General features: G+C 35.1%; 4 protein-coding genes across 6 annotated transcripts in view; all 4 read right to left on the bottom strand.

The window, feature by feature from the left end:
• Positions 1 to 1,991: 1,991 nt before the first annotated feature.
• On the bottom strand, positions 1,992 to 5,807 carry LOC106117023 (zinc metalloproteinase nas-4-like). Its single transcript, XM_013311093.1, has 6 exons — positions 5,668 to 5,807; positions 4,866 to 5,078; positions 3,513 to 3,622; positions 2,917 to 3,127; positions 2,469 to 2,605; positions 1,992 to 2,131 (listed from the first exon to the last, which is right to left on the bottom strand). The coding sequence occupies exons 1-6, from the start codon at positions 5,783 to 5,785 to the stop codon at positions 2,036 to 2,038; spliced, it is 885 nt and encodes a 294-aa protein (XP_013166547.1). The 5' UTR covers positions 5,786 to 5,807; the 3' UTR covers positions 1,992 to 2,035.
• An 813-nt stretch (positions 5,808 to 6,620) lies between these two features.
• On the bottom strand, positions 6,621 to 9,669 carry LOC106117044 (astacin-like metalloprotease toxin 5). The gene is made up of 6 exons (XM_013311116.1): positions 9,532 to 9,669; positions 9,100 to 9,312; positions 8,643 to 8,752; positions 7,801 to 8,011; positions 7,078 to 7,214; positions 6,621 to 6,846 (listed from the first exon to the last, which is right to left on the bottom strand). Exons 1-6 carry the CDS (start codon positions 9,647 to 9,649, stop codon positions 6,676 to 6,678), a joined length of 960 nt encoding a protein of 319 aa, XP_013166570.1. The 5' UTR covers positions 9,650 to 9,669; the 3' UTR covers positions 6,621 to 6,675.
• A 1,465-nt stretch (positions 9,670 to 11,134) lies between these two features.
• LOC106117048 (astacin-like metalloprotease toxin 5) lies at positions 11,135 to 14,473 on the bottom strand. The gene is made up of 6 exons (XM_013311120.1): positions 14,327 to 14,473; positions 13,116 to 13,328; positions 12,779 to 12,888; positions 12,023 to 12,233; positions 11,576 to 11,712; positions 11,135 to 11,342 (listed from the first exon to the last, which is right to left on the bottom strand). Exons 1-6 carry the CDS (start codon positions 14,442 to 14,444, stop codon positions 11,199 to 11,201), a joined length of 933 nt encoding a protein of 310 aa, XP_013166574.1. The 5' UTR covers positions 14,445 to 14,473; the 3' UTR covers positions 11,135 to 11,198.
• A 3,631-nt stretch (positions 14,474 to 18,104) lies between these two features.
• Positions 18,105 to 24,457, bottom strand: part of Hr39 (nuclear hormone receptor FTZ-F1 beta) — a 35,982-nt gene continuing 29,629 nt past the window's right edge. For 2 of the 3 annotated variants that reach the window (XM_013311530.1, XM_013311531.1), the window contains exons 6-17: positions 24,131 to 24,296; positions 23,858 to 23,990; positions 23,357 to 23,495; positions 22,894 to 23,000; positions 22,427 to 22,638; positions 21,955 to 22,091; positions 21,521 to 21,601; positions 21,182 to 21,436; positions 20,794 to 20,930; positions 20,238 to 20,353; positions 19,690 to 19,844; positions 18,105 to 19,446 (exon numbers count right to left, since the gene is read on the bottom strand). In XM_013311530.1, coding sequence (XP_013166984.1) covers positions 19,339 to 19,446; positions 19,690 to 19,844; positions 20,238 to 20,353; positions 20,794 to 20,930; positions 21,182 to 21,436; positions 21,521 to 21,601; positions 21,955 to 22,091; positions 22,427 to 22,638; positions 22,894 to 23,000; positions 23,357 to 23,495; positions 23,858 to 23,990; positions 24,131 to 24,296 — 1,746 coding nt within the window. In that variant the 3' untranslated portion in view covers positions 18,105 to 19,338. The remainder of the gene's footprint in view (positions 19,447 to 19,689; positions 19,845 to 20,237; positions 20,354 to 20,793; positions 20,931 to 21,181; positions 21,437 to 21,520; positions 21,602 to 21,954; positions 22,092 to 22,426; positions 22,639 to 22,893; positions 23,001 to 23,356; positions 23,496 to 23,857; positions 23,991 to 24,130; positions 24,297 to 24,457) is intronic. The other variant, XM_013311532.1, reaches the window with a different exon arrangement.

Below are 24,457 nucleotides of genomic sequence, written 5' to 3'. Positions count from 1 at the left end.
GATAATTCATTCACTTAAACGTCTTAATTCCCGAACTAAGGTTTTACTGAGTAATTCTTATGTTACTGCATGTATTAGAACAACGCTCCTCGCTTTTTTAATACGAAAATATTATGGAAAAAATTGTAAGAAGTATCGATATTCAGAGCGACATCCTTAGCTTGTCAATTGGAGTTCATCAGTGACGTTGTTTTTTTTTAACTTTTCAAAGTAACTAACGGATTTGGCCACTGACATTTTGTGATCTTTTTTACATACCACAATCACATCGTTAATGCGTCCTTGTCATTTGCACAACAGATAGCTTAAATAGTCTTTATTCTTACCATCGTAATATAATTCTAAAGGCATGGGTATGTATTTCCGAATATCCTGACCTAAATATATGAAAGTCCGGTCACGGTCGGCGGACAAGCCCGCTGACAGTTGTACGCTGTAACCGATACAGCGCCAGCGCCGACACACGGTGGTCGGATCCAACTGACAGTTCGACGAATTCCTCTGTGCGGTATGTTAGCGACAAGAGTTTTATATTTCCAAACGTCAAATATAACAATGATGTCCCCTTTGCAAGCTTTATCCTGTACTAGCTGTCACCCGCGACTCCGTCCGCGCGATATAAAAAGATCTTAATTAGTAGCCTATATGTTTTCCAGACTATGTTCTATATGTATGCCAAATTTTATTGAAAATTTCATGGAACTTTGTTACAAAGCGTACCTTTAGTTACCCGTGTTCAAAATTGCTCATAACACAAGCATTCCGCAAAAACAAACAAAACAAAATCTGTCATCATATATCAAGATCAACATCGATTTCTTAGGCCATGTACACACCGAGTTGATTGCGGTGCGCGCCATTAATTCATTCTTGCAGTTTAAACGTAATAAATCGAATTAAATCGGCTCGCGCCCTCATGATTTCAAAGAGTCGAAATTTGTCCTGACAATATTTATAGCGACAGCCGAGTGCGGCGCATGATTCGTTGAGATCAAAGCGTCTTATGTCTAGTGCGTGTAGTGTACACGCTGCCCAATGTCTGTGGACAGACGTAAAGCTGTGAACACAACGATGAAAATATATATTCACGTGTTTTAAGCCTAAATGCTGCATTTTGAGGCGTTTAATGCTTACGTAGTACAACATTTAGGTTTTAGATATACCCAAATATATAAATTTGTAATTAATGCACATATTTACTAAGCTAACTCATCTAAATCCACCCTAAAATTTACTTAATACCCAAGAAGTAATTAGCATTATTTAAATGAAGTTGATTTAGCAATGTTAACAAAAATAACCGCAAATTTATGAAAATAACATATCTATTAAAAAAGAGCACTTTTTCTGTTACATTTTTTGTCCACCACTTAAGTCTTGCGCATGGTATCCCCAAATCAAAAGTCCCGGCGTCACATGTTCGCGAGAGAACATGGAGGTCGCATTGCTCCTCGGGGAGTCCTTAAAAAACCCGACTTGTATGTTTTGTAAATAATATTTTATTAGTATCCCACTATAGCTTCTGAACGAAAGCAGACCGCAAAACAGAAGCTGTTGTAGTTTATTTTGGTTGCAAAAAAACTCTTTTTTTTATTTCAAAGTTACAAACTTTGTTTAAGATTTTAAATATTTAAAATTATACATAAATAACGAAAATAAATGATGTCGCAGTCTTGAAAGAATAATATAAAGTTTGAAGAAATTTATCCTTTTATGTCTTTACCTTTACTAATAATACAAATAATTAAACGGGTTGTCGTTCGCGACTTCGTCCACGCGAAATTATAAAAAAATTATAAGTAGCCTATGTGTTCTTCTAGAATATATTCCACACTGTGCCAAATTTCATCAAGAACCGTTCGTCCATCCGTCTAAACATTCGCATTTATAATATTAGTAAGAAGTAAGATATTAGTAAGACAGCAGTCACTAATTTTCTTTCTTAAAATCGGAAAGGTATCCTCAACTATGGTTTGAGAATTATACAGCGATTTAAATAAAATAATTATATTTAAATAAAATAATATCTTATTGTTTAGTTCCAAGCTCCCCCGCAGTTGTAATGTCTGTTAATACGTAACCAGTCCTTGTCCGTGATATACACACGCTGACCCATCACACCTTCGTGTTCCTGAAGCAATACAACGATATTTAACTTTTATGCCTATAAAGCTCCCGCTTAAAGTGCAAGATTTATGTAAAAAAGTGAAATGAAATCGATTTGAAAGTTGTGCCAACGTATAGAGACATAAGGGCAAGGAGACAAAGAAGACAAAGATGGTTAAACAGTCCTAACTGTTTGGTTTTTTTGGCAGTAAATTGCAAATAACTATTCTTTGATAGCTAAGGTACCACATTCTTCTTTCTTATTACTTCTTTTTGTTTATCATATCCTCACTTAAACAGACATCTTCAATGTATTTATAACTCTTAAAACAAGAAATCAATAAACTTGTTATAATACATACCCTTAATGGAATAATGGTATCTTCGCCATTGGCACTGAAAGCACGCGGACCGTAATGCAGGCAGCTTACATAGTCGTATTCAATGCCTAAGTTGTTCACCAGCTCTGTTGTATAGATATCGAAGTTGTGCTCCATTCCTAGTTATAAAAAAATAATTTTACACACTTATCAGATGATTGTAAAGTAAATTAAATATAAATACGATAGTTTTATATCATCATAGTAGGTTCCTAATTACGAAACATCTCACTTGTGCTTTTTATTCTTGAAAAAATAAAGATGCTTTCTTTAGGTTTTTAGTGGTGGTAATTCAAAGCAAAGCAGATATCGAGTTAACCCTTTCATAGCGAGTTGTGGTCAAAAATGCCCCAATGCACAAAGACTAAATAGCAAAAGTGTGAAACAGACACGCCTTAAAACAGATCTATTTATTTTTTGATGATCTTACCAGCAATAATATTCTCGGTAGCGATATGTACATAATCATCTCTGTCGTGTGTGGACTGCATGTGGAAGAAGCCAATGATATGCATAAACTCGTGGACGATGGTGCCGTGCCTGAAGCAGCCGACGCCGGGCGTGTTGAGTGCGAGGTTCATGGTGTGTACACCACGCTCCTCCCAGTAGCCGACATGCGCGTAGCAACCGTTGGGGAGACCCTGGGTATACAGAAATATTTTGAAATGTTTTCTCTTTTTTAGCCGACTTCAAAAAGAAGGAGGTTATCAATTCGTCTGTATGTCCTTTTTATGTGTTACGTTACCACGTAACTCCGCCCCTGGTGCTCCGATTTTGAAATTTTTTTTTTTCATCGAAAGGTTTAGCTTTCAGGTAGGTCCCATTTTTATTAATCTTTAAACTGACTAGAAGTTTAGTAGATTTTAAATTTAAGTTGAAAATGGTTGACGAAAATTTAGGAAGTTTTTTAACACAAAATACGTCGAAGGGTGGGACGTCCCTTCCCATCCTTTCCTTATAAGAATAAGGTGGGAAGGGACATAAGTCTAAATAAGACTTTCGGCTTTATTTAAATAATTTACTAACGGTTAGGGAGACATAGTTGGTGTCCTCCGGCTGGCGGTAGCGGAATTTAATGCAGGTGCTGTTCTCAATGTGTTTGATACCATCCTGAATTGCTGCTTTGTGGATGTCATCTGTTTATAATAAAGCAAAATTATTATGACGATAATAATGTAGGAGCATACAATTACAAGAGCGTCGGTGGCTCAGGAGTCAAGCACTTGACTTGCAATCTGTAGGTCCTGGGTTCGAATCCCGCCATGTACCAATGTGTTTTTCGATTTCCAATTTACATATGTACATTTACCCGACGTTCTTACGATGAAGGAAAACATTGTGATGCAACCTGCACATATCTGAGAAGATATTCAAAGATATATGTGAAGTCAACAAACCCGCACTTGGACAGCGTGGTTGACTATGGCCTAATCATCCTTAACTTAGGGTAGTCTCCGAGCCCCTCGGTGGGGACATATAGTTGCTGCTGATGATATAATAACAATTATGTTAGGTGTTAAAAAGTATTGGTGCATTTCTGAACAGAAAACTAAGGAACTGTCTAATTATTGTATATCGAAATTATAATGGTAAGTATATTTTATATGTTATAGAAATAGTTATTTTTAGTCCAATATAATTTTTCTCGGCAGCCATTATCTAGAGCACCAAATGTCAATGGAAATACCAAATGATAAAAACTAGATTATCCTTGACAGATTTATTCATCTATCATTTTAAATTATTTAATCTGTTTATTTATCTGTGATTTAAAAACGATTATCCTAATTATTATGATAAACGAATTTTGTAACCGCTTTTACTAAATTGATTACTTACTATGCAATCAAATCAAATTTATAATCATAAAACCAATTTACTTGATAAAACACTTTTGTTCGTGATGGTACATTTATATTTGTTCTCAGTAGTAAAAGTACGTACAGTGCAGTACAGTGTTAAATCAGTTACGTTTAGTATTTTCGTATTTTTCAAACTGTTCTAATAATAATAATAATAAATAAAGCCTCTTGCTACATCTTAAGTGTGAATTAGTACAGTTTGTTTTGTGGTAAAAAAAAATTGCAAAAAAATCCCAATCGATTTTTGGCAGTTTTCTCTGAATCTTCAAGAAAGAAGTAAGTTTTGAAGTTATTAACACATTCATCGGTTGGTAACAATTAGGTTGGTCGCACAATATTAGAGCGTGGCGATAATATAAACAAAATTTTTCGCTCCCGCTCGTTTTGTGCGCGTCTATGCACGTCGCTGTAATGTGCTATACTTTGATATACTTGATTACGTCGCCCCGCTCCTCTTGTCGCGCCGCCCCTAACATTGCATATTACGTGCATGTAGCTTTATTTCAGCATAACTCACCAAACTGATCTTCCGCGTACTCCCAAACGACAGTATTCTCCGGCCACTTGGTACCAGGGTAGACATAGGCGTTCCTGCCCATTGCATATTCCTTCACCATAGACTCGATGGTGACGTCATCTAGGACGATGTCCCCCTGGTACTTGCCGCTGTTCTCTTCTGCATTGTCGGATGGCGATGCCTGACTCCTTGCGATGAACTGGCTTGCATCATCTGAAGAAAATAGCCGTGAATATTAATTAAAATGATGTTATAAAACAAAAGCAATGCTACAAATATGACAGACAACCGGCTCGCTGGTTTAATTAAAAATATTTTGGTTTAGAATTTTTGTTGAGCTATATTGTCATTTATAGATATACTACTAAATAGTATTTTCTTACTTATATTGTAATTGCGAAAGTTTAGATGGATGGAAGTTTGTCAGAAGGTATGTCCAAAACGGCTCAACGGATCTTGATGAAATTTGGCATGGACGTAGGACATAATCTGGCAGAACCAGGCTACTAATTATGATTTTTTTTAATACGGCGTGGACAGAGTCGTGGGCGAAAGCTAGTAATATATTGAATCATTTTCAAAATCATTGCATTTATAGTACAAGTACTAATAAGAATGTGAATCTGCACTTGTATATCTCGACAACAAAAGAAGATAAACGTTATTTTTGAGTGTCCTCTATTTGTAAAGGTAGGCAACGCATCTGTAACAATTTAACTTCTTGTACATGTCTAGCGGCTGTCACTTCTTTGGCAAAATCAGGCGACCGCTTACTCGTATACAGTTATTAATACATTCTTACCTGACTTGGTGCTTTCGAGGAAGTCTCTGAAGGCTTGTACTTCTTCGTCAGTCCTCACCAACACCGGGGAAGAGGCCGCCAGTCCGATAACGCACAACACAACAACGGCCCTCAACATTTTGACGATTTTGCGTTTTGTATCAAAACGACCATATTTATATAATTGCTGAAGGATTTATCAACATTGATAAATGATTAAAGTGTTTATTACCATTATGGTATAGTTTGTTCTGTGTGTCAGTCTGTTTATAATACGTATTTATTTGTTGAATTATTTTTTATCATAGACTTTGATTTTTTAATTGTAATACATTATTTATAGTAGAAAGTTGTTTTTATACTTGATTATATTTAAATTCGCATTTCCAAACCAATACGACTTAGGGACCTTCAAGAAGCAAGCGTACCATTTCCTTAAAGGCCGGCAACGCATCTACAGTTCCTCTGGTGATGCAGATGTCCATGGGTGTCGTTGATCACCTTGGTGTTCCCGCCCCTCGTTTGCCCCTTCTCGTATGAAAAAATTCGCATGTTATCGTATTTAATAATGATAAGGTTTTCCTGTAAATAACAGTAGTCAGCACACAATTGTAGTTCTGACCATTTGTAAATTTCAATTTACAGTAATAAAACATGCACTTTAAATAAACCACTATACGTTATTTAAGTACTTATACATAAGATTTCGTTATTAACAAATGAAATTATTAAACAGTTGGTTCCTTTTTAAGATAGAGTTGGCTTTCACTGTCGAAATATGTATGTTTTTTTTAACTAAAGGAAGATTTTTAGGCTTCCGTATCTAGAAAGGAAAAAACTTTATAGGATCAGTTTGTTGTCCGTCCGTCTGTATGTCAAGAGCCGTTTTGTGCCATCAAAATACCTCGTGTGCAATGTTTTAGTTTGTGCCAAAGATTTACTTAATCTGTTAAAATATAACAAAAGAAAACGAGTTTATTAAAAATAATTTATTTATATTGCCTTATTAGTCGTATATTTTGGAATAAATTATTCATCGTAGGGAACCTCTTGACCTTCTTCGACAAAGATAACTTTCTGTTCGTCTACTTCAGAATTCATGTCTTTGGACCATCCTCCGGGGCAGTTGTAATGTCTTCTCGTCCGGTGCCAATCGTATTCAGTCACGTATACCTGCTGACCCATTTCACCTTCGAAACTCTAAAATCATTCAAAAATTAAATCATATAATAATAAAATGAGAGGCAATAGTCCTTAGTCTTTCTGTGCGACTTGAGATCTTTAAATATGGATAGAGAGAAGTACACCGATCAGAGGCTTAGAAATACCATTAAAATGACAAATAATATCATTCTGGGAGACGAAAAGCTAATTTCCAATGAGTGGGACAAAGACAGGGAGATTATAAAAGAGAAAATCTTGAATACTTACACGTATTGGTACGATTGTCGGCTCGCCATTTGTGCTAAATCCGTAAGGGCCGTAATGCATACAACTAGTGTATTCGTAAGGCAAGCCCATATTGTGCACAATATTGGTATCATAATGTTCGAAATTGTGTTCCATACCTGGTAAATTACATTAATAAGTTATGCAGCTGTAATACACTAAAATAGTCATAACCTAAAACATCGTAATAGCGACATAACACAAAAGACTTTACGGTTACAATATTTAATCAATCTATGGTGTATACTTTAGGCATTTATTACACAGTTTAGAAAATCATTCTTTTATGTCCTTACGACTTAATCTTTGAAGAAACCGTATTCTATATAGATTAGGCCTGGGGAAGTCCCATTACCAGATTTTTTATCGATATTAAATTCATCAACAGATCACTATACGTCCCCACCGAGATGCTCGGAGCCTACCCTAAGTCACGGGTGACTAGACCATGGTCAACCAAGCTAGCCCAGTGCGGGTTGGTTGACATCATACATATCTTTGAATTACTTCTCAGATATGTGCAGGTTGCATCACGATGATTTTCCTTCACCGTAAGAACGTCAAATAAATGTACATATGTAAATCAGAAATCGAAAAACACATTCGTACATGGCGGGATTCGAACCCAGGACCTGCAGATTTCAGGTCAAGTGCTCGATCCCTAAGCCACCGACGCTCTATATTATATTACTGCAGTGAAATTACCTGGCCAAATGTTGTCCCACATAATACGGACGTAGTCGTCGCGATTGTAAGTAGATTGCATATGGAAGAAGCCGATGATGTGCAGCCATTCGTGGACAATAGTGGTGTGTCTGAAGCAACCCTGACCAGGTATGTTGCGGGCTAGGTTCATGATGTGAAGACCACGGTCGTGCCAGTAGCCTACGTTAGCGTAGCAGCCATCGGAACGACCCTAGGATGAACAATCAAAACATTTTTGTTTTTGTATTTTGTACAAATTAGATCTTAGACTTAGGCTATTTTAAGAAATCGATTAGAAAACTAACATAGTACATGTCTATTATGTACATTTTCGTATGTTTATATTTTTATTTTTTATTTTGGATTTTCATTCTTTACATTCTCAGTATTAACTTTAATCACTGTTATCGATAATTTGTCCTTATGATTACTACAAATTTGAGTGTGATTAGATAAATTAGAAATGTCAAATTAAATCACAACTTGTTATCAAGTTGTTTAAAATTACAATAATAAAGTTGCAATTGTTTATTTGGGACGCGAATTCTAGTTATGATAGAAAATATTAAAGTAATAAATACAGTCGAATAATAAATACAGTCCTTCTTTTTGAAGTCGGAAAAAAATGAATACGATTGTAAGTGGTGTAGGAAGTAAACAATACAAGTAACAATACACGAATTCTTTTCTTACTGTATGAAAACAAAAAGAAGAAAAAATATTGGTTTGAAAACAGAACCATGTTAGTAATAAGTAGACTTCCCTTCAGTTCCTAGGTGTGACTTATAATGACTTGTAATGGACTTGTAGTGACTTATAATGGAAAATTGCTGATATCTCACCGTAAGTTTGACGTAGTTGAATTCTCCGGAACGTCTCTCCCGGAATTTCAGACACGTATTTTCTTCGATGTCCCTGATAGAGACCATTATTGCTTCTTTTTGTTCATCGTCTAAAAAGTTTATGAAAATGCTAAAATTCAATAGTGATAACGATTATTACTATGTATTAGCATCTTATTATCGGATTTCACAAACACTAGCTGTCGCCCGCGACTCTATCCGCCCGGAATTAAAAAAAAACTTAATTAGTAACATATGTCCATGCAGATTATGTTCTACATCTATGCTTAATTTTATCGATATCCGTACAGTCGTTCTGCAGATACCACCTAACAAACATCCATCTAAATATTCGTATATAATATTAGTAAAAAGTAAGAATAAACTTTTGAATATCGGTGCATTGACTATTTCTGTATGTAAGTAAGTTTGTATATTAATATGTAAATAAACTGACTAAATTCGTCCTCCCCGAATTCATAAACAATAGTGTTTTCTGGCCACTTAGTGCCAGGCCAGATATAGGCGTTCCTCGCGCCGGAGTACTGCTGCACGAGGGCATCCACTTGCCAGTCATCCAGCAGAATATCTCCTTCAAATTTGCCACTATTCTCCCACTCGCTTGCTTTAGGGTTGGCCAACATGCGCTCTGAAAGACGCACGCCATGTTCTGAAAATTATTTTTTAAAGTAATTAGTTTCGTGTCCACATGAGAAATACCATTATTTTTTATTAATTTTGGAATTCTATGACCCGATTAAAGTTCTACTTCCAGATATATGTTGTCACTTTTTAAGACTACTAACGCCATCTATGATTCCTACTATTCACTAATTATATTATTATAAAAATACCGTTTTTGTCAAACATTTGAAATTTATATAGGTACCTGTGCGACTATTCTCCAAGAAATTCCTGAAGGATTCTATTTGTTCCCTCGTCTTGGTAACTGGTGGGCTGCAAACAGCTAACCCCACCAGAAGCAAAACAAAACTTAGTTTCAACATTTTTATATTTTATGAAATACGCGTTCCCATTTTGTATTTATATGCGCACGTATTTTGATAAAATAATTTGATTAATGAGCTTCAGATAATTGAATTAATATGATAGTGAGATTAAAATTATAATTTAAATCCATACTGTCAAGAGTTTTAACTCTATCCATCTATCCGTTCAGTTAAACCTAATGTTCATTTTGTATAGTATACCATGCATACAACTCTATAGAAATATACGATCACTATAAAATAATTTTTAACTTAGTTTTATTAAACTTATTTATGCTTCTGCGTATTTTTTGCTTTTCTTCAAAAAATAAATCTTGCCACAATAAGGCTTTAAAGTCTACATTAGTTAAAAAAAATAAAAATAGCGTAAAAACGAAATTAAACGCAATCTAGATACATCTTATCATACCAATATTACCTAATTTGAATGACCTTGAAATAAAAGAATTAGTGTCAAATGCTATGTCAATTTAGTTTATAATATTATATCAATAGATGGCGGAACGTATTGTTAGATCGCGGTATCAATTTATTTGGTATATTTATCGACTTGCCGATCGAATTTAATTAAAGTTGACTCGCACCAAGATATAACCAGTGTTTCATTGTGAACACTCGATACATTTCCAGTGAGAGGGAGACTTTTTGAGACTGCTTTACAATTAGAGTTATTGCAAAGAAACGTTCAATGTATATAATTAAATGAATTCAAGCGACAAATGAATCCTAAATTGGAGAGTGTATATGAGTTGTATGATATAATAATTAAAGTGCGATAACTTACTATATGTTGTATGTTTTTGTATCGTAATCAAATGATTAGCAATTATTGTTTTTTTATCAAAAGGTGGCAAACGAGCGAGCGTCCACCTGAAATCGCTGAAATAGCGAAGTGACGGGGACCGGGACGCACACTCATCAGACGAAACGCGGAATAGCTTCCACTTGACGCCTGTCTTCTGTGTGGTCATGGTATTTCACCGGGCGAGCCGGGCCAATTCGTGCGAAGATGTTAAAGCGGGCTCTACCACTGTTAAAATACATTAAAATACACTGTTAATTACATTAAATTATTTGATAAAGATACTAAGAGCTAAGGAAAATACAAATTAGTTTACGTCATTTCCATCATCTGGCTGTCCCTTTATACTACTTAATGTCGGCACAGCATGTACTATTCTTCCATACATCTTTATCAGCTATCATATCTGAATTCACCCCCTTCTTACTTACTCTTTCATACAATCTATCCATACTTTCTTCCATCTTCTACTTCAGTAGACTATTCAATCTCATTTTATGACATTTTTTTTAAATTAAAAATCTTCCTCTTATAAACGACACATAAACCCAATGTGTACACCAATGCATTACTTATTCCATTTTAATATGTTTCTCTAGAAATACACAAAAACGCTGAAAGATAAACGAAATACTGCATTAATTTACAAACAGCAAAATTATCATAAAAAAACAACAAAATTCGCCTTTAAAAGTATTTCTATTTTTACATCCATTATTTTGTTATAAACGTTATATTTATTTCTCAGGCTTTGTCGACGAAGTTTACTTTCTGCCCGTTCTCTTCTTTTGTCTTCGAGTTTTTAACTGGACACTTGTAATGTCTTCTCACTCTGAGCCAATCGTTTTCAGTCACGTATTCCTGCTGGCCCATTACACCTTCGAAACTCTAGAAATATAAGTTTGTTTAAAAAATGAAATTCACGAGACAAGAACTAGAAGCAATCTATGCGTATTGTGCATAGAGTACCTAATCAATGTCCTAGTCTAGTTTAAAAATAACAATGTAAATTTCACTTGACGACTTTTTTCTTGAGTACAACTAGAAGATAGTTCCAGTTCTGTTATTTCATCTGAGCTGTCATAAAAATGAAATAAAGTTTGTTGAAAAAAAAACCTTACTTGTAAAGCTTCTATTGTTGGTTTTCCATTGACGCTAAATCCGTAAGCGCCGTAGTGCATGCAGCTGTTATATTCGTAAGGCAAACCCATATTATCTACCATCTCTTCGTCGAAGAGTGCAAAGTTGTGTTCCTGGTCTGTAAATTAGTTTATCAGTAACGTACAAACTATAACTAAAGAGATTATTCTTGCAAAAAATATAATAGGACCGTAGTAGACATCATGACGTTCTTGTTTCCTAGTGTTTCTTTCACAGAATAGGGCCACGAAAATGTTTTTAAAACACTGGTCTTTTTTATACCAACTTGTTGGATAACCGTGGAGAAATTATAATTCTTAATTGGCCTAGCAAATACACGGTACATACCGAGCCACAGTGATGAGCTATATAACACAGTTTGGATACTCTTAGTGGTTCTATTTTGTTAAACGTAAACTTCAAAAAACCTGGAATAATGTTGTCCCATAAAATACGGACGTATTCATCTCGGTTGTATGTAGAATGCATGTGGAAGAATCCGATAATATGGAGCCATTCGTGGACAATAGTCGCGTGTCTAAAGCAACCTTGTCCGGGCGGGTCCAGTGCCAAGTTTAAAATGTGTTCGCCGCGAGCCTCCCAGTAGCCGACGTTGGCATAGCAACCGTCATCGGTATTCTAGAAAACAAGTAAACAATATTATTTATTTTTCTATGACAGTGTTGCTCCAAAGATTCATAGAATGATATAAAAACGTAGTCATGCAAAATTTTATGAATAATGGGTTAGGTTAGGTAATTCAAATCTATAGAATCACACAATCGGTCCAATGGGAACTTCTTTCCCTTTGGGCCGATTGATCGGTAGGCCGATCGGCCCAACAGGAAGTATTGGTGTATTTTATAACCTTCTGTAATTTTTCAGAGGAAATATTGTGATTAGATTAATTATAATTTTATTATCAAATTCATAGGATTTTAATTGTAGTCGATTATGATCTTGCCAATAATATAAATGCGAATGTTTGGATGGATGGATGAATATTTGTTTGAAGGTATCTCCGGAACGGATCTCGATGAAATTTGGAATACATATAGAATGTAGTCTGAAAGAACACATAGGCTACTAATAATTTAGTTTTTAATCCCGCGTTGACTGAGTCGCGGGCAACAAATGGTTAAAATAATATATTAAATTATGATAAAATTAAAATTGCAATTCACCGTAAGTTTTACGTAATTAAAGTCATCAGGTCGTCTTTCACGGAATTTAACGCACGTATTTTCTTCAATGTCCTCGATTGCAATCATGATGGCTTCCCTCTGTTGCCCGTCTAAAATATAATAATAACAATGTATAAAGGTCATCGTCCAATTACAGTTTACGTAGACCTTGTACAAGTAAGATGTAGACGTAGACTTAAGTTCAAGTAAGAACTAAAAGAAACATTAACAATTTTTCATAGCTTTAATCAGAACGCAGCAAAGGAAGCACTTAAAACCACATAATAATTCTAATAAAGTTCGTTTTATGTTTTATTAGTCTTAAATATTAACTTACTAAATTCGCTGTCTGCGAAATCATAGACAATAGTGTTATCAGGCCAATTGGCGTCAAACCACACGAAGGCATTCCTGGATCCAGCGTAGCTTTTCACCAGAGCGTCCACTTGCCAGTCATCTAGTAGAATATCACCCTCGAACTTGCCACTGTTTTCCCACGCGCTTGCCTTAGGGTTTGCAAACACGCGCTCTGACAGACGCACGCCATGATCTGAAAATTTATTTCAGTATCGAGGAAAAAGTGATAAGATTATTTATAGATGGTTACAAAGTTAGAGGAAGACCTAAGAACGTATAGATAGAGCTGGGAGAGATTATATGTGTAAAAAGGGGTGAAATCGGATGTGAAGGCTGATAGAGATGTATGGAGGAGTAATACCGGGGCGACCCTCCGTTAGGACAAGGGAAGGTTGATGATGATCTTCATTCAAGTACAGATCAATAAATGAAATATTGTATACGATTGCATTTAAATCTAATAATAATTTATTTGAGACTTGTCTATCGCTGAGTTCTCACTGTCGAAACAGCACCTACTTTCAATGAGATTATATTACTTTTTCTTCAGTCATCAGTACCCTTTTTGTATGTAAGAAATCACAGCAATAAACCTGTCTTATCGATTACAATATACATATTAAATATACGATATATTAAAGATACTGTTTAACCGGAAGCGATTAAATTAATCTTCCAATGTATATTAAAAATCTATGTATGTTTGGTTGTATCTCTAGTCTAACTCTAGGTTTAAGTAGATTTTTTTCTTGCATTTTCTTTCGCTTTAAGAACTACTATAATGTTCCGATAAACTAGTTTTCTCTTATTCTCATAAAATATACGTTCTTTCATTAAATTCATGTTACTTTCTTTTAAATTTGTTTAAGATTAATGTCAAAAAAGGTACTAAAAGATAATGGCTTACAACATTACTAATAACATTAATTTAGTCCTCTTTCCTTTCTCACCCTTTGTCTTATAAGGAAAGGATGGGAAGTGAAAGTGCACTTTCCGGATGAGAGGATGCATGGGAAGGGAAAATTTTTCTTTCTGTGCATCCTTCCGTCGCTTAAAGGTAGGCAAAGCATATGCAATTGCGTATGTCTATTGGCTAAAGCCACTTCGCTATTACAGCGATTTCAAATGGCCGCTAGCTTATTTGTCACCTTATGATATAAAAAAAAATTACCACGTTAAAACACTAAATACCTGTGCGAGTCTTCTCCAAGAAATTCCTGAAGGATTCTATCTGCTGTCTTGTTTTTGTAAAAGATGGCCCGCCGACTACAAGCCCTACCAACATAAAGAACAAACTGGCCTTCAACATTTTAACTTTTGTAAGAAATGAGTTTACATTTTTGTATTTATACGTATCATATTTGATATATCATTTTGATTAATATGCAAGATAAACAATTATTTAGAAATAAGGATTGTAATTCATTTAACTATAACTATTGTTATTTCCTTCCGTCTGTTTAATCACACAAATTAATTATTTAATAGGCATTAGTTATTAAAAATTATTAATCATTTGGCGGGAATGGCGTGCTTTCGTTACAAAGTCAATTGTCAGAATGATTAGTGAGGGGTCATAAACGTTGACATTTTAATAAAGAAACAGCGCCAGTACACATAAGGTTTTTTTAAAGTCTGGGATGTTTTTCACTAATTTAAATGCAAACAGAATGTAAATGAAACCTTGAAAACACATCAAAAAGTTTTCTTTTTAATTATTATTTAATCCGAATAAAAAATTCTGGAGCCATATCCAAGTGAAACTATCATACTATGGTTTCCAGTAAACTGATATAAGGTTAGCAACAGCAATCGAGATATCTGATAAATATTGTTTAGAGGGCGAACGTGTTATTATTGTCATATTTAATTCATAAAATTAATTAAATACATAAAACTGTTTTAAATTGATCTTTTCAGATATCTTAGGGGTTCTTATCTTTGTGCAAGTCGGTGCGGATAACACAATTTTAGATGTCTTGGGGCGTAGCGGGATCTGGGGGGAAGGCACTGCGAAGTACGCCGATGAACTTGAGCCGCCAAGATATTTGAAAACAGTTTTATTTACGATTCTAGTTCTGTCGCCATCTAGCCGATTGTATTCGTATTTACTCGTATTATTTTAGTACATAGGCTTTGCCAGGGTAGTGGGGTAGAGATGGTAGAGTGGTGGGGACAGATGCTACCCCCATCCATCCATTTGGTTATCCTTCGTTGTAACATTAAGGTAACATTGAAATGAAATCAATCTATTCAGTTTAATTGAAAAATGTATTTATTTTTCGTTCTCTAAATATAAAAATATTTCCGTAGCTCTACACAGTAATAGAATATCAATATAATACTTAAAGAATAATAACAAAAAAAAAATGTTTCAAGATACAATATTATTGGACGTGCAACCCATTCTCTCGTTCCTTGTAATTTTTAATATAAAAATTATTCGGACGCTCACAAACACTACCGCTGATCAGTTGCTGCAAACGACCATCTCATAACAACTACCCAACTATCTATTGTATGGAGATTTTAATTTTGACATCTCTAAACCGATAAAAGGCATGTTTACTCCGCTGGCGCATTGACCCAAAATGGATCTTGGCACCCAAGAGATCGGTATGTTTATATTAGATTTATTCCAGCCGTATAGTGTATGTTTCATTTAAATGAATATGTCCACTCACGAAATACAGATTAAGACGTATTGTCTTTCTCATTTTCTTTGAAGAGAGACAATATGTTACGAAAGTAAATTTTTGGAGCTAAGTAATAAATCAGAAAACTGTAGGCAGATTCCGGTTGATTGATACTTTAAAAAAAGTTTGACTTTAAAACTGTTTTTATCTTATATATATAAAAGAAAGTCGTGTTAGTTACACTATTTATAACTCAAGAACGGCTTTACCGTTATGGCTGAAAATTGGTGAGAAGGTAGCTCAGAGCCAGGCGACGGACATACGATACTATTTATTCATTTTTTTAAATTTATGCCTTTTTTTTATTTAATTTACTAATATTATAAATGCGAATGTTTTGATGGATGTAATGTGGATGGATGGGTGGGCTACACTAATTAAGTTTTTTATATATCCACGCGGACGGAGTCGCGGGCGACAGCTAGTTTATAATAAAACTGGATTAATAGTATAGTCACCAATAGATGTGTGTAGTTGTTAGAAATGTCTCCCCAAGAATACAAAAATATTATCTAACTTACTTATAATATCAGTTCAATAATGTTATACTATATAGATGCCACTATCAACATTTACATACAAAACTTATTACGTAATTATCGGCAATTTTTTTTTCGTTATAAAACACCACATCCAAACTTCATATACCATTCGTGGCACTTTTATAATATTACATTCCTAACTCTACATGAGCTCCGATATTACGAACTATTTTTTTTAAATTAAAGTACTTGTGCCCTTACTTATAAAAAAAATACAATTTTTATCGTATTCTATATTAATACGAATAGACAAAATATTTAAATGTTGGCATTTTTAATCTGTAGTTTAATTTTAGTTAAGATTTTTTTTTATCTGAGCGTTTACATATTTACATTATTCTATTTTGATAATTGTCTGGTACCTGCCAGTTTGTTGCTTATTTAAATTATAATAAAAAAACTTTATAACTGTTTAGTTTTAAACCTATATCTGATATTGAACATATTAAAATATTTTTTTTTATTCGTATGGCGTCAAGAAAATTTTAATGTCATATTTTTTTTGATAGCTATCGACTTATCTACAGATTTAAATCTGAACATAACTATATTACTTAATGTCTTATTTACTTAAAGTATATACTAAAATAAAAGTATTGCAACAAATATTGGGATTTGCTTATAGCAATAGACTTAAAAATAAAAAAGGCAGTGAGCACTGGTTTTGACAGCTGTCATTACACAGCTTAAAAATAAAAAAAGAAACGTGCAAAATAAAGCTTAAAGAACGCATTTAAAGTTTATATTTAAACGTCTTTACGCTTAATATTGCACTCAAGAAAAAATAAATAACATAATATACTAAAACATTGTCATTTTTGATTAAATATCAAATATTTATAGGTTATGTTACTAAATATCGTCATAATATCGAAAAGGAGCTTATAAAGCGTTAATCTGGACGAAATAGAATATAACCATGAAGTAATATGGAAATAATAACACAGGAAAGAGAAATAGTAATAAAATACAAGTATTGCATTAGTTTGATGCAATCTACGTTATTTTAAACCATATACACATTGTTAAATAGAACTTTATTATCCAGATTTTCTTATCTCTATAAATAGATAGGTCATTGCTCAAATATTACAGCTTCTTTGTTGCGACATTAGGCATCTATTCATATAACTGAGAGTTAATTCTGTGTATTAGTTTAAATTTTCACAACAACGCCATTATGGCGAATATCAAGTTGGCACAATATCCTACGTCTTATAGCCTGTCTATTTATAGAGTTAAGTGTCTCCGTACAATTTCGAAATGTTCCAATTTCAAATAGATTTTGATCCATATTTTCAATTAAAAACTTTAATTACATTTTAAACTGGCCAAAATAAAAAAAATAATTATAAAAGAAAATATAATCAAATACAATTGCAACATTAAAAAGCTGCAAAATATAAAGTTTTTTATAAAAACCTACTTAAATATCATTCTGAAAGTTTCACCTTCAGAAACTAACCTACTATGGACATACATAATTATATTAAACCTAATATAATGGCAATGAATACAAAATAGGCTGAAGTAAATAATATAGCCCTTTAAATAAAATACAATTAAAAAATCACGTAATTTTTACATTGTCACAGAGATGTATAAAAATACAACTAGAAGCGTTATTAAGTATTAACTTCATTTATCCATGCATAAATATCTTCTAAACAATATCCGGCAAAGATCCCCCCAAAAAAAATGTGTAAAAAATATAGAACTTCTATAGGAAAAGATATACGTAAAAAAATTTTTTTTTTATTTATGCCCAAATTATTTTGCCCTTAAGTGTATGTGCCACAAACTACACAATTTTTTTCTTTATTTGCTTGTAAAGTAATATTTTATTTTGTGTAAAAAGGTTTTCATGAAAAAAACGTCAGTTAGTGACTTGTATATTAAAAATGCAATTGGCAAGATTGAATTTCTTTAAATATATATAGTGTTAATTGTATCAATTTGAAGACATTATTTGTGTTTAAAAAATTAAGCATAAATACTAAAGTTCAATGCATATATGAATTGTTCCCTTATAAATCATTCCTTGGACCAAATTATAACCTAATTATTTTGAGAAACACTTTTTTCTAGAAATTAAATCGCTATCTCGTATTTCCAACGAAGTTTATGCAATAGTGTTATGGCGGCCATCTTTGAAATTTGACGTTTGTATGTTTACAAGATTTGTCGTTGGTTTTTGAGGAAAAATTCCTTGGGTTATATTGTTATCTCTGTTTTGTCAAAGATAATGAGAGGGATGACGATATATTTTTTGCACGGCTCAGGATCCAATAATCAGGTGTGTATTTGGTAAATGGGATACGTATTATAACAGTCTGTTTTGGTTATATTAATAAATATTTCAATATAAAAAGAGTTTTCTAACTTTATATCGTTTGACAAACAATATCTAAAGAGAGAACAATTCTTTTTAATATTAATAGAAGAATTAAGTCGTACTTCGTAAATATAAAATATTAATATCGTTCGGTATTTAAGCAAAGTTTATAAAAAAAATGCATAGAAACGGCAGTAGATAGTTTACTTGGCACCTAAGAATACTCTTAATGTATGTATGTTTGTATGAAGCATGTAAATGATGAATATGAAGCAGTCTTTATATTTAAGGCCAATATAAGTTATATTTGGAGCTTGTCATTATAAAAAATATTTATTCAGTGTATTTTAGGTTATTTTTTTAAAAACGAATTGCTCTTTACTAAAATAAAATAAATAAATACATCCATTAAATATTTTATAAAAAAAAGTGTTAATGTAAGGAATTTTTATGGTAAAAAAATACAAAACGTTTTAATTATATTGCGTTTTATCTATATTGTAAATATATAGTAGTAAAGAGCAACTCGTTTCTAACTTGTTAACCTATCGACTCTATATCTATAGTAATAAAGGCTAAAGTTCATCGTTTATAGTTTGAGCAATATATAGATAAATATATTAGGTAGATTCAGTGATCTCCTCTGAGCAGTTCCATTAGCAGGTTGAAGCTGGGACCGTCGCCATCTTTGCTCTTGTTGGCGGGATTCAGCATTTCTTTGCCAACTTGCATGAAGAACTGCGAAATGAAAAAACTGATTGTAAGAGCCTAATAACTAAATTAGGCGTTAGGACTTTCACTTGACTGTATTGTAGCTAAGACGTAATGCTGCTTCGGGTCCTAGCAGTGTAATTTATAATTGTTTTCAGATATCTTGAAGGCTCTTAACTTCTCGCGAGTCGCTGCGTAGAATACTATTTCAGAGGTGACTACGCAGCATATATGACCTTGAACTGTCAAGATATTTAAAAAGAACTATACCTGGCAGGTGCGCTGCAGCTCGGGGATGCGCAGCAGCAGCTCACCAAACTTGGCGGGTGCGTCTGGCGAGTGCGCGGCGGTGTACGCCTGCAGCGCAGCTAAAGCTTTCTCTTGTGACGCCCGCACTTTCTCAGCCTCGCGTAACTCCGGCGCGTCTGAGCGCACACAAACACACATATTATAGACAGGGACAAAAACACAAAGACAACTTGTCCAATAGACTTGTAGAGAATTGACAGAAATATAAATCTTTTTTTTCTAGCTTTTACTGGACTTTGTCCGCGCGGAATTAAAAAAACTTAATAAGTAATCTATGAGTTCTATCAGACTATGTTGTACATCTGTGCAAAATTTCGTCGTGCTCCGTTAAGCCGTTTTGGAGATACGTTATAAGAAAAATCCATCCATCCAACCTTTTACATTTATAAAATAAGTAAGAAGTAGAATGTAGACAATGTAGTGAGCATAATCCAATATTTTTTCTTCAACTGTTAAAATTTTAAGTTGGTCCTTCGAGCAGGATGTTTATTTATATACTTAATAATAACCTGAAGTGAGCAGTACGATGACTTTGAGCGCGACGTACTCGTAGCGGTCGACCCGCAGCCGCCGCAAGTGGTCCGTGAAGCTCAGCATGCGCTCTATACACGGCGTTAGGCCGAATCTAGAAAAAAAAACAATGTACAGATATTATTAGTATAATTTATTTTTAAAAATTAACAATGAATTGATGATTTCATTGAAATTAATCCTTTATCTAGTTTAGAGTCAAACAAGGATATCTGAACCGGTAAAAGGCGCTGCTGTCGCATTTGGTTCACTCAGAATAGTTATAAAACCTACTTAGATTAGAAAATGACATAAAAGAAGAAAACAACATGATAGCTACAGAGGACCATGTGATATATTTTGACGTAGACAGAGGGGCGCTAATGAGCTGTCATAATTTAGTTTAACTTATCCCCTCCGCGGCAGATAATTGTCCATATTTTGTAAAATCTTTATGGTTATTTAATTATCTTGATGTTATTCATCAGTAGAATTGGTATTATTGAGTTTGGCTGAGAATATTTCCAGTGGGCTATGTCGAGGTATAGAACTAACTTAGCACTTTGATGCAGCGTGAGTCCGCGTCCGCCGCCGACGCGCACCTCGCCGGGCGTGGCGACGCCGCGGTAACAACACGACAGCACCAGCAGCTCGCACCAGCTGTTGATCAGCAGGCAGATCTGGTCGTCGATCTGCAATACACGCAACACATCAAATAATGAATGTGAGGAACACAAGAAACATATAAATATATCTTACTAATATTATATATGCGAACGTGTGGATGTATGGATGGACGGATGGATATTTCTTTGAAAGTACGACCAGAACGGCTGCATTGATGTAGGATGTATGAAAGAACACATAGGTAACTAATTAAGTTTGTTTTTTAATTCCTCGCGGACAGAGTTGCGGGCGACAGCTATAAATTATTTATACGTACCGATATATTCTTAAAGAGCGGCAGACTCTTGCACCATTTTACGATCTTGTAGAGGCGGTGGTCAGCGATGTGGCAGAGGTCGGCCAGCAAGTCAGCGCTGGATGTGTGCGGCGTGATGCCGCTGGCCGCCAGCAACGGGTTGGCCCCCACCCCCGCTCCACTTCCTGCCCCCGCCCCCGCCCCACTACCAGACTTGCCGAGGCGACTCAGCTCTGACTCATTGTACTGCCACAGGTGTTCTACGTCCATTATCTCCTGCAATATATGTTTTTGATTCAGTTTTAGACACTAATTGGCATAAAATTGTTACACTTCAGCAGAAGTGTCAAATATTTGTACCTGCAATAATGTAGGAATTTCTGGAGTCAGTCTGCTATTACTGGCTTCTCCTCGACTGCTGTAAGACCCTGGACCGTTTACCTGAAATAAGTTTTATATGTAACAATTAATTACGACTAATAACATTATAATATTAATTTTAAATAATGTTGGTCCTTCGAGCATGATATCTACAGTAAGACAGCAATGTTATCAATGTTGTTTCTAGCTGTAAACTAAATTTCAAAAAATATAATAAAACCCTTTTAACGGTTAAAAAGGAGCACAAATATGCTATAATAATATAGTTTCACTTATGACCACGGACACAAGTCTTAACTTAAGTCCAGCCGAAACCGCCGAGGATATAGGTGAGAGAAGACCGCGCCAAATGTGTGTGTCTGTCTCCCGTTTGGTGTTACGGATGCGAGTTGTGTTGGGATGGATAGACTTACGATGTTGAGACTGCTGGCGTGGCGCAAGGTGGGCGGCGCGTGCGCAGAGAGCAGCGAGCCGGTGGAGGCGGCGCCCGACAGCGAGTACGAGCACTGGTACGTCGAGCGCCCGCCGCGAGTTCGGTCCTCACGAATCGCTATACAAATTATATTCCTTAGTAATTTATATCACAAACAAAAATTACTTTAGTACTTTACTTTGTTGGTTCAATTTACTTTTTTAAAATAGTAGCTGTCACCTGCGACTTCGTCTGCCAAATATCATTGAAATCCATGCAGCTGTTCTGAAGATACCTTCTAACTAACATCCATTCAAACATTCGCATTTAAAAGAACAGAAGAATGTATCAGGGAAGATTTTGCTTATGCCAACAAAATGCTTATTGTGTCTGAAAATGTCCTTTCAAGACTGAATCTTTTATGATGCCCTCACGTATGAAAAAACATATAAGTAAGGTATTTGAAGGTATACCTTCAAGCTTCATGCCGCAGCCGAGGCACTTGTCGAAGCGGCAGGCGGGACACTTCTTGCGCGTGGCGACAGTGACGGGGCAGCTGCCGCCGCGCAGGCACATGTAGTTCTTGCGGTTCTGTACTGTGCGCTTGAAGAAACCCTTGCACGACTCGCACGAGAAGATGCCGTAGTGGAAACCGCTGATCTTGTCGCCGCAGATTGGACACGGGCTGAACGTAAATATCATCATATTAGATGCTAAGCAAAAGTAATCTAAACCTAGATTTGTTAGATATAATGGAATAGGACACTAGCGTACTTAACTTTTTTTTAATTTTTGAAACATAGAAAACATTTTTTGTCGTCTTTTAAAAAATATTTTTATTTTCTTTTCGATATAACCTCTTACTCTATCTCCCTAAATCTCCCCCTCCCTCTCTTTATATCTAGCTGTGAGTATATTATATAGTAGGGTGGGAAGTGACCTGTTGATGAGCTGCTGCCTGCTGATGCCCTGGTGGTGATGCAGGCGGTCGTCTGCAGCGTCCTCGTCCTCGTGCTCGCGATACACCACGTGCGGCTGCCGACTCTGCTAAAAGGAGAACATAACTTATTATTAACCATATTTTTCTACATAACTCTTTGACGTAAGAGAACAGGGTATCAGGAACAGGGAGTGGATTAATTCAAGAAAGTTTCCTTTTACCCTTTGTTCATAAATTTTCTAGTCAAAATTGCGATGCATGGATAACTGTTTCTTACAAGATATCTTCAGATTGGCTCAACGGATCTTAATGAGCTTTAGCATATATGTAGAACATAGTCTGGAAGAACACATAGGCTTAATAAGTTTTTTTTATTACAGCGCGATCGGAGTCGCATGCAACAACTAGTTAAAAAAAAAACCTGGACATTGCTAGACGTAATTAGTCATCATATATAAGATACCTGTACGGGTGAATGCGTGGGTGAGAACTCGGAGCTATACGAGTAGCAGGAGGAGTGTGAGGCGTCGCTGTTGTTACGCGACAACGACGGGGTGTAGTGCCGTGCAGGACGCGGACTCGCTGATGGACTGCTGTACACACTGACAAACAATACGATGGTTATTTATATCACCTACATGTAATTACTGGATTACCAGAGCTGTTTTCTTCACCATCATCATCACCCTTTTGTCAGCCCATTGATGGATATAGGCATTGTTGAATTAGACAAATTAGCAGAGTAAGGTCACATAAAAGGACGTAATGTTGTTAACAGTCCCACTATATGTAGGGTTGTTGCACTAATTTTTGACCACCAGACTACTACTAACTCAAACTAGCATTCCTAATTTTAGTTGCAATTAGTAATCATGTCAATTAATCGATGGATTGCGTGAAAGATGACAAAATTAAAAAAAATATACAAGTTACAAAAGTAAAAAGTGCGTAGAGGTGTTCCAACCTGTGCGTGTACATAGAGTGTACGGCGGAGTCAGTGCTGGCGCTTGACTGGACGCGCGGCAGTCGGCCTAGTAGCGGCGACCCGTGGAGCCCCACCAGCTTCTCCATACCACAACCACCCTCGCATTTCAATTCTTTAACAAACATTACACATATAATTAGAAACGATAACATAAACAATACCAAAATTTCTTTTAGATGGCTATCAAGACTTAGAAGATAATAGAGTGCATATTAGTAAGTATAACTGTCCCGCTCTATCCAAAGCATATACCTGATAGTTGCGTCTCCTTCTTTATAGTGAGGTTCTGTGCTTCGACAGAGGGTGTGATGAGCGGCAGCGCAGTCTGCTCGGCGAGGATCAAGGACTTGGCGCTGTGTGTAGGGGACGACGGTCGCCGCGGCAGGCACAGTGATGTGCTCTCAGTTAGTACTGATATCTGACAAATAAAACATGTCATTGATTAAAAAAATATATAAAAGTGAAAATAATTATGAGACTTTCTACATTACTTGAATTAACTAAAACGCGAAATAAATTCAACCTACTTCACGACTATTTTTTTGTTGATTACAGATGTTCTTAAATTTACTATTTCTA

The sequence above is a fragment of the Papilio xuthus genome, unplaced genomic scaffold, assembly GCF_000836235.2.
Source record: "Papilio xuthus unplaced genomic scaffold, Pxut_1.1 DF827680.1, whole genome shotgun sequence".
NCBI lineage: Eukaryota > Metazoa > Arthropoda > Insecta > Lepidoptera > Papilionidae > Papilio > Papilio xuthus.
Note: the sequence above shows the minus strand (reverse complement) of the source record. Positions and strands in the feature narration are given on the sequence as shown.

Bases quoted from the DNA above. Each gene is read 5' to 3' on its own strand.
- LOC106117023 (XM_013311093.1), bottom strand. From the start codon at position 5,785: ATGTTGAGGGCCGTTGTTGTGTTGTGCGTTATCGGACTGGCGGCCTCT. The intron at 3,128-3,512 runs GTTAGTAAATTA...CTGTATACCCAG, and splicing joins CCAACTATGTCTCCCTAACC to GGTCTCCCCAACGGTTGCTA. The intron at 2,132-2,468 runs GTATGTATTATA...GTATTGCTTCAG, and splicing joins ATACCATTATTCCATTAAGG to GAACACGAAGGTGTGATGGG.
- LOC106117044 (XM_013311116.1), bottom strand. From the start codon at position 9,649: ATGTTGAAACTAAGTTTTGTTTTGCTTCTGGTGGGGTTAGCTGTTTGC. The intron at 8,753-9,099 runs GTCAGTTTATTT...TAAACTTTTTAG, and splicing joins ATTCGGGGAGGACGAATTTA to ACGATGAACAAAAAGAAGCA. The intron at 8,012-8,642 runs GTGAGATATCAG...TGTTCATCCTAG, and splicing joins TCAACTACGTCAAACTTACG to GGTCGTTCCGATGGCTGCTA.
- LOC106117048 (XM_013311120.1), bottom strand. From the start codon at position 14,444: ATGTTGAAGGCCAGTTTGTTCTTTATGTTGGTAGGGCTTGTAGTCGGC. The intron at 12,889-13,115 runs GTAAGTTAATAT...ATTATATTTTAG, and splicing joins TTTCGCAGACAGCGAATTTA to ACGGGCAACAGAGGGAAGCC. The intron at 11,713-12,022 runs GTTTTTTGAAGT...ACTAATTTACAG, and splicing joins ATGGGACAACATTATTCCAG to ACCAGGAACACAACTTTGCA.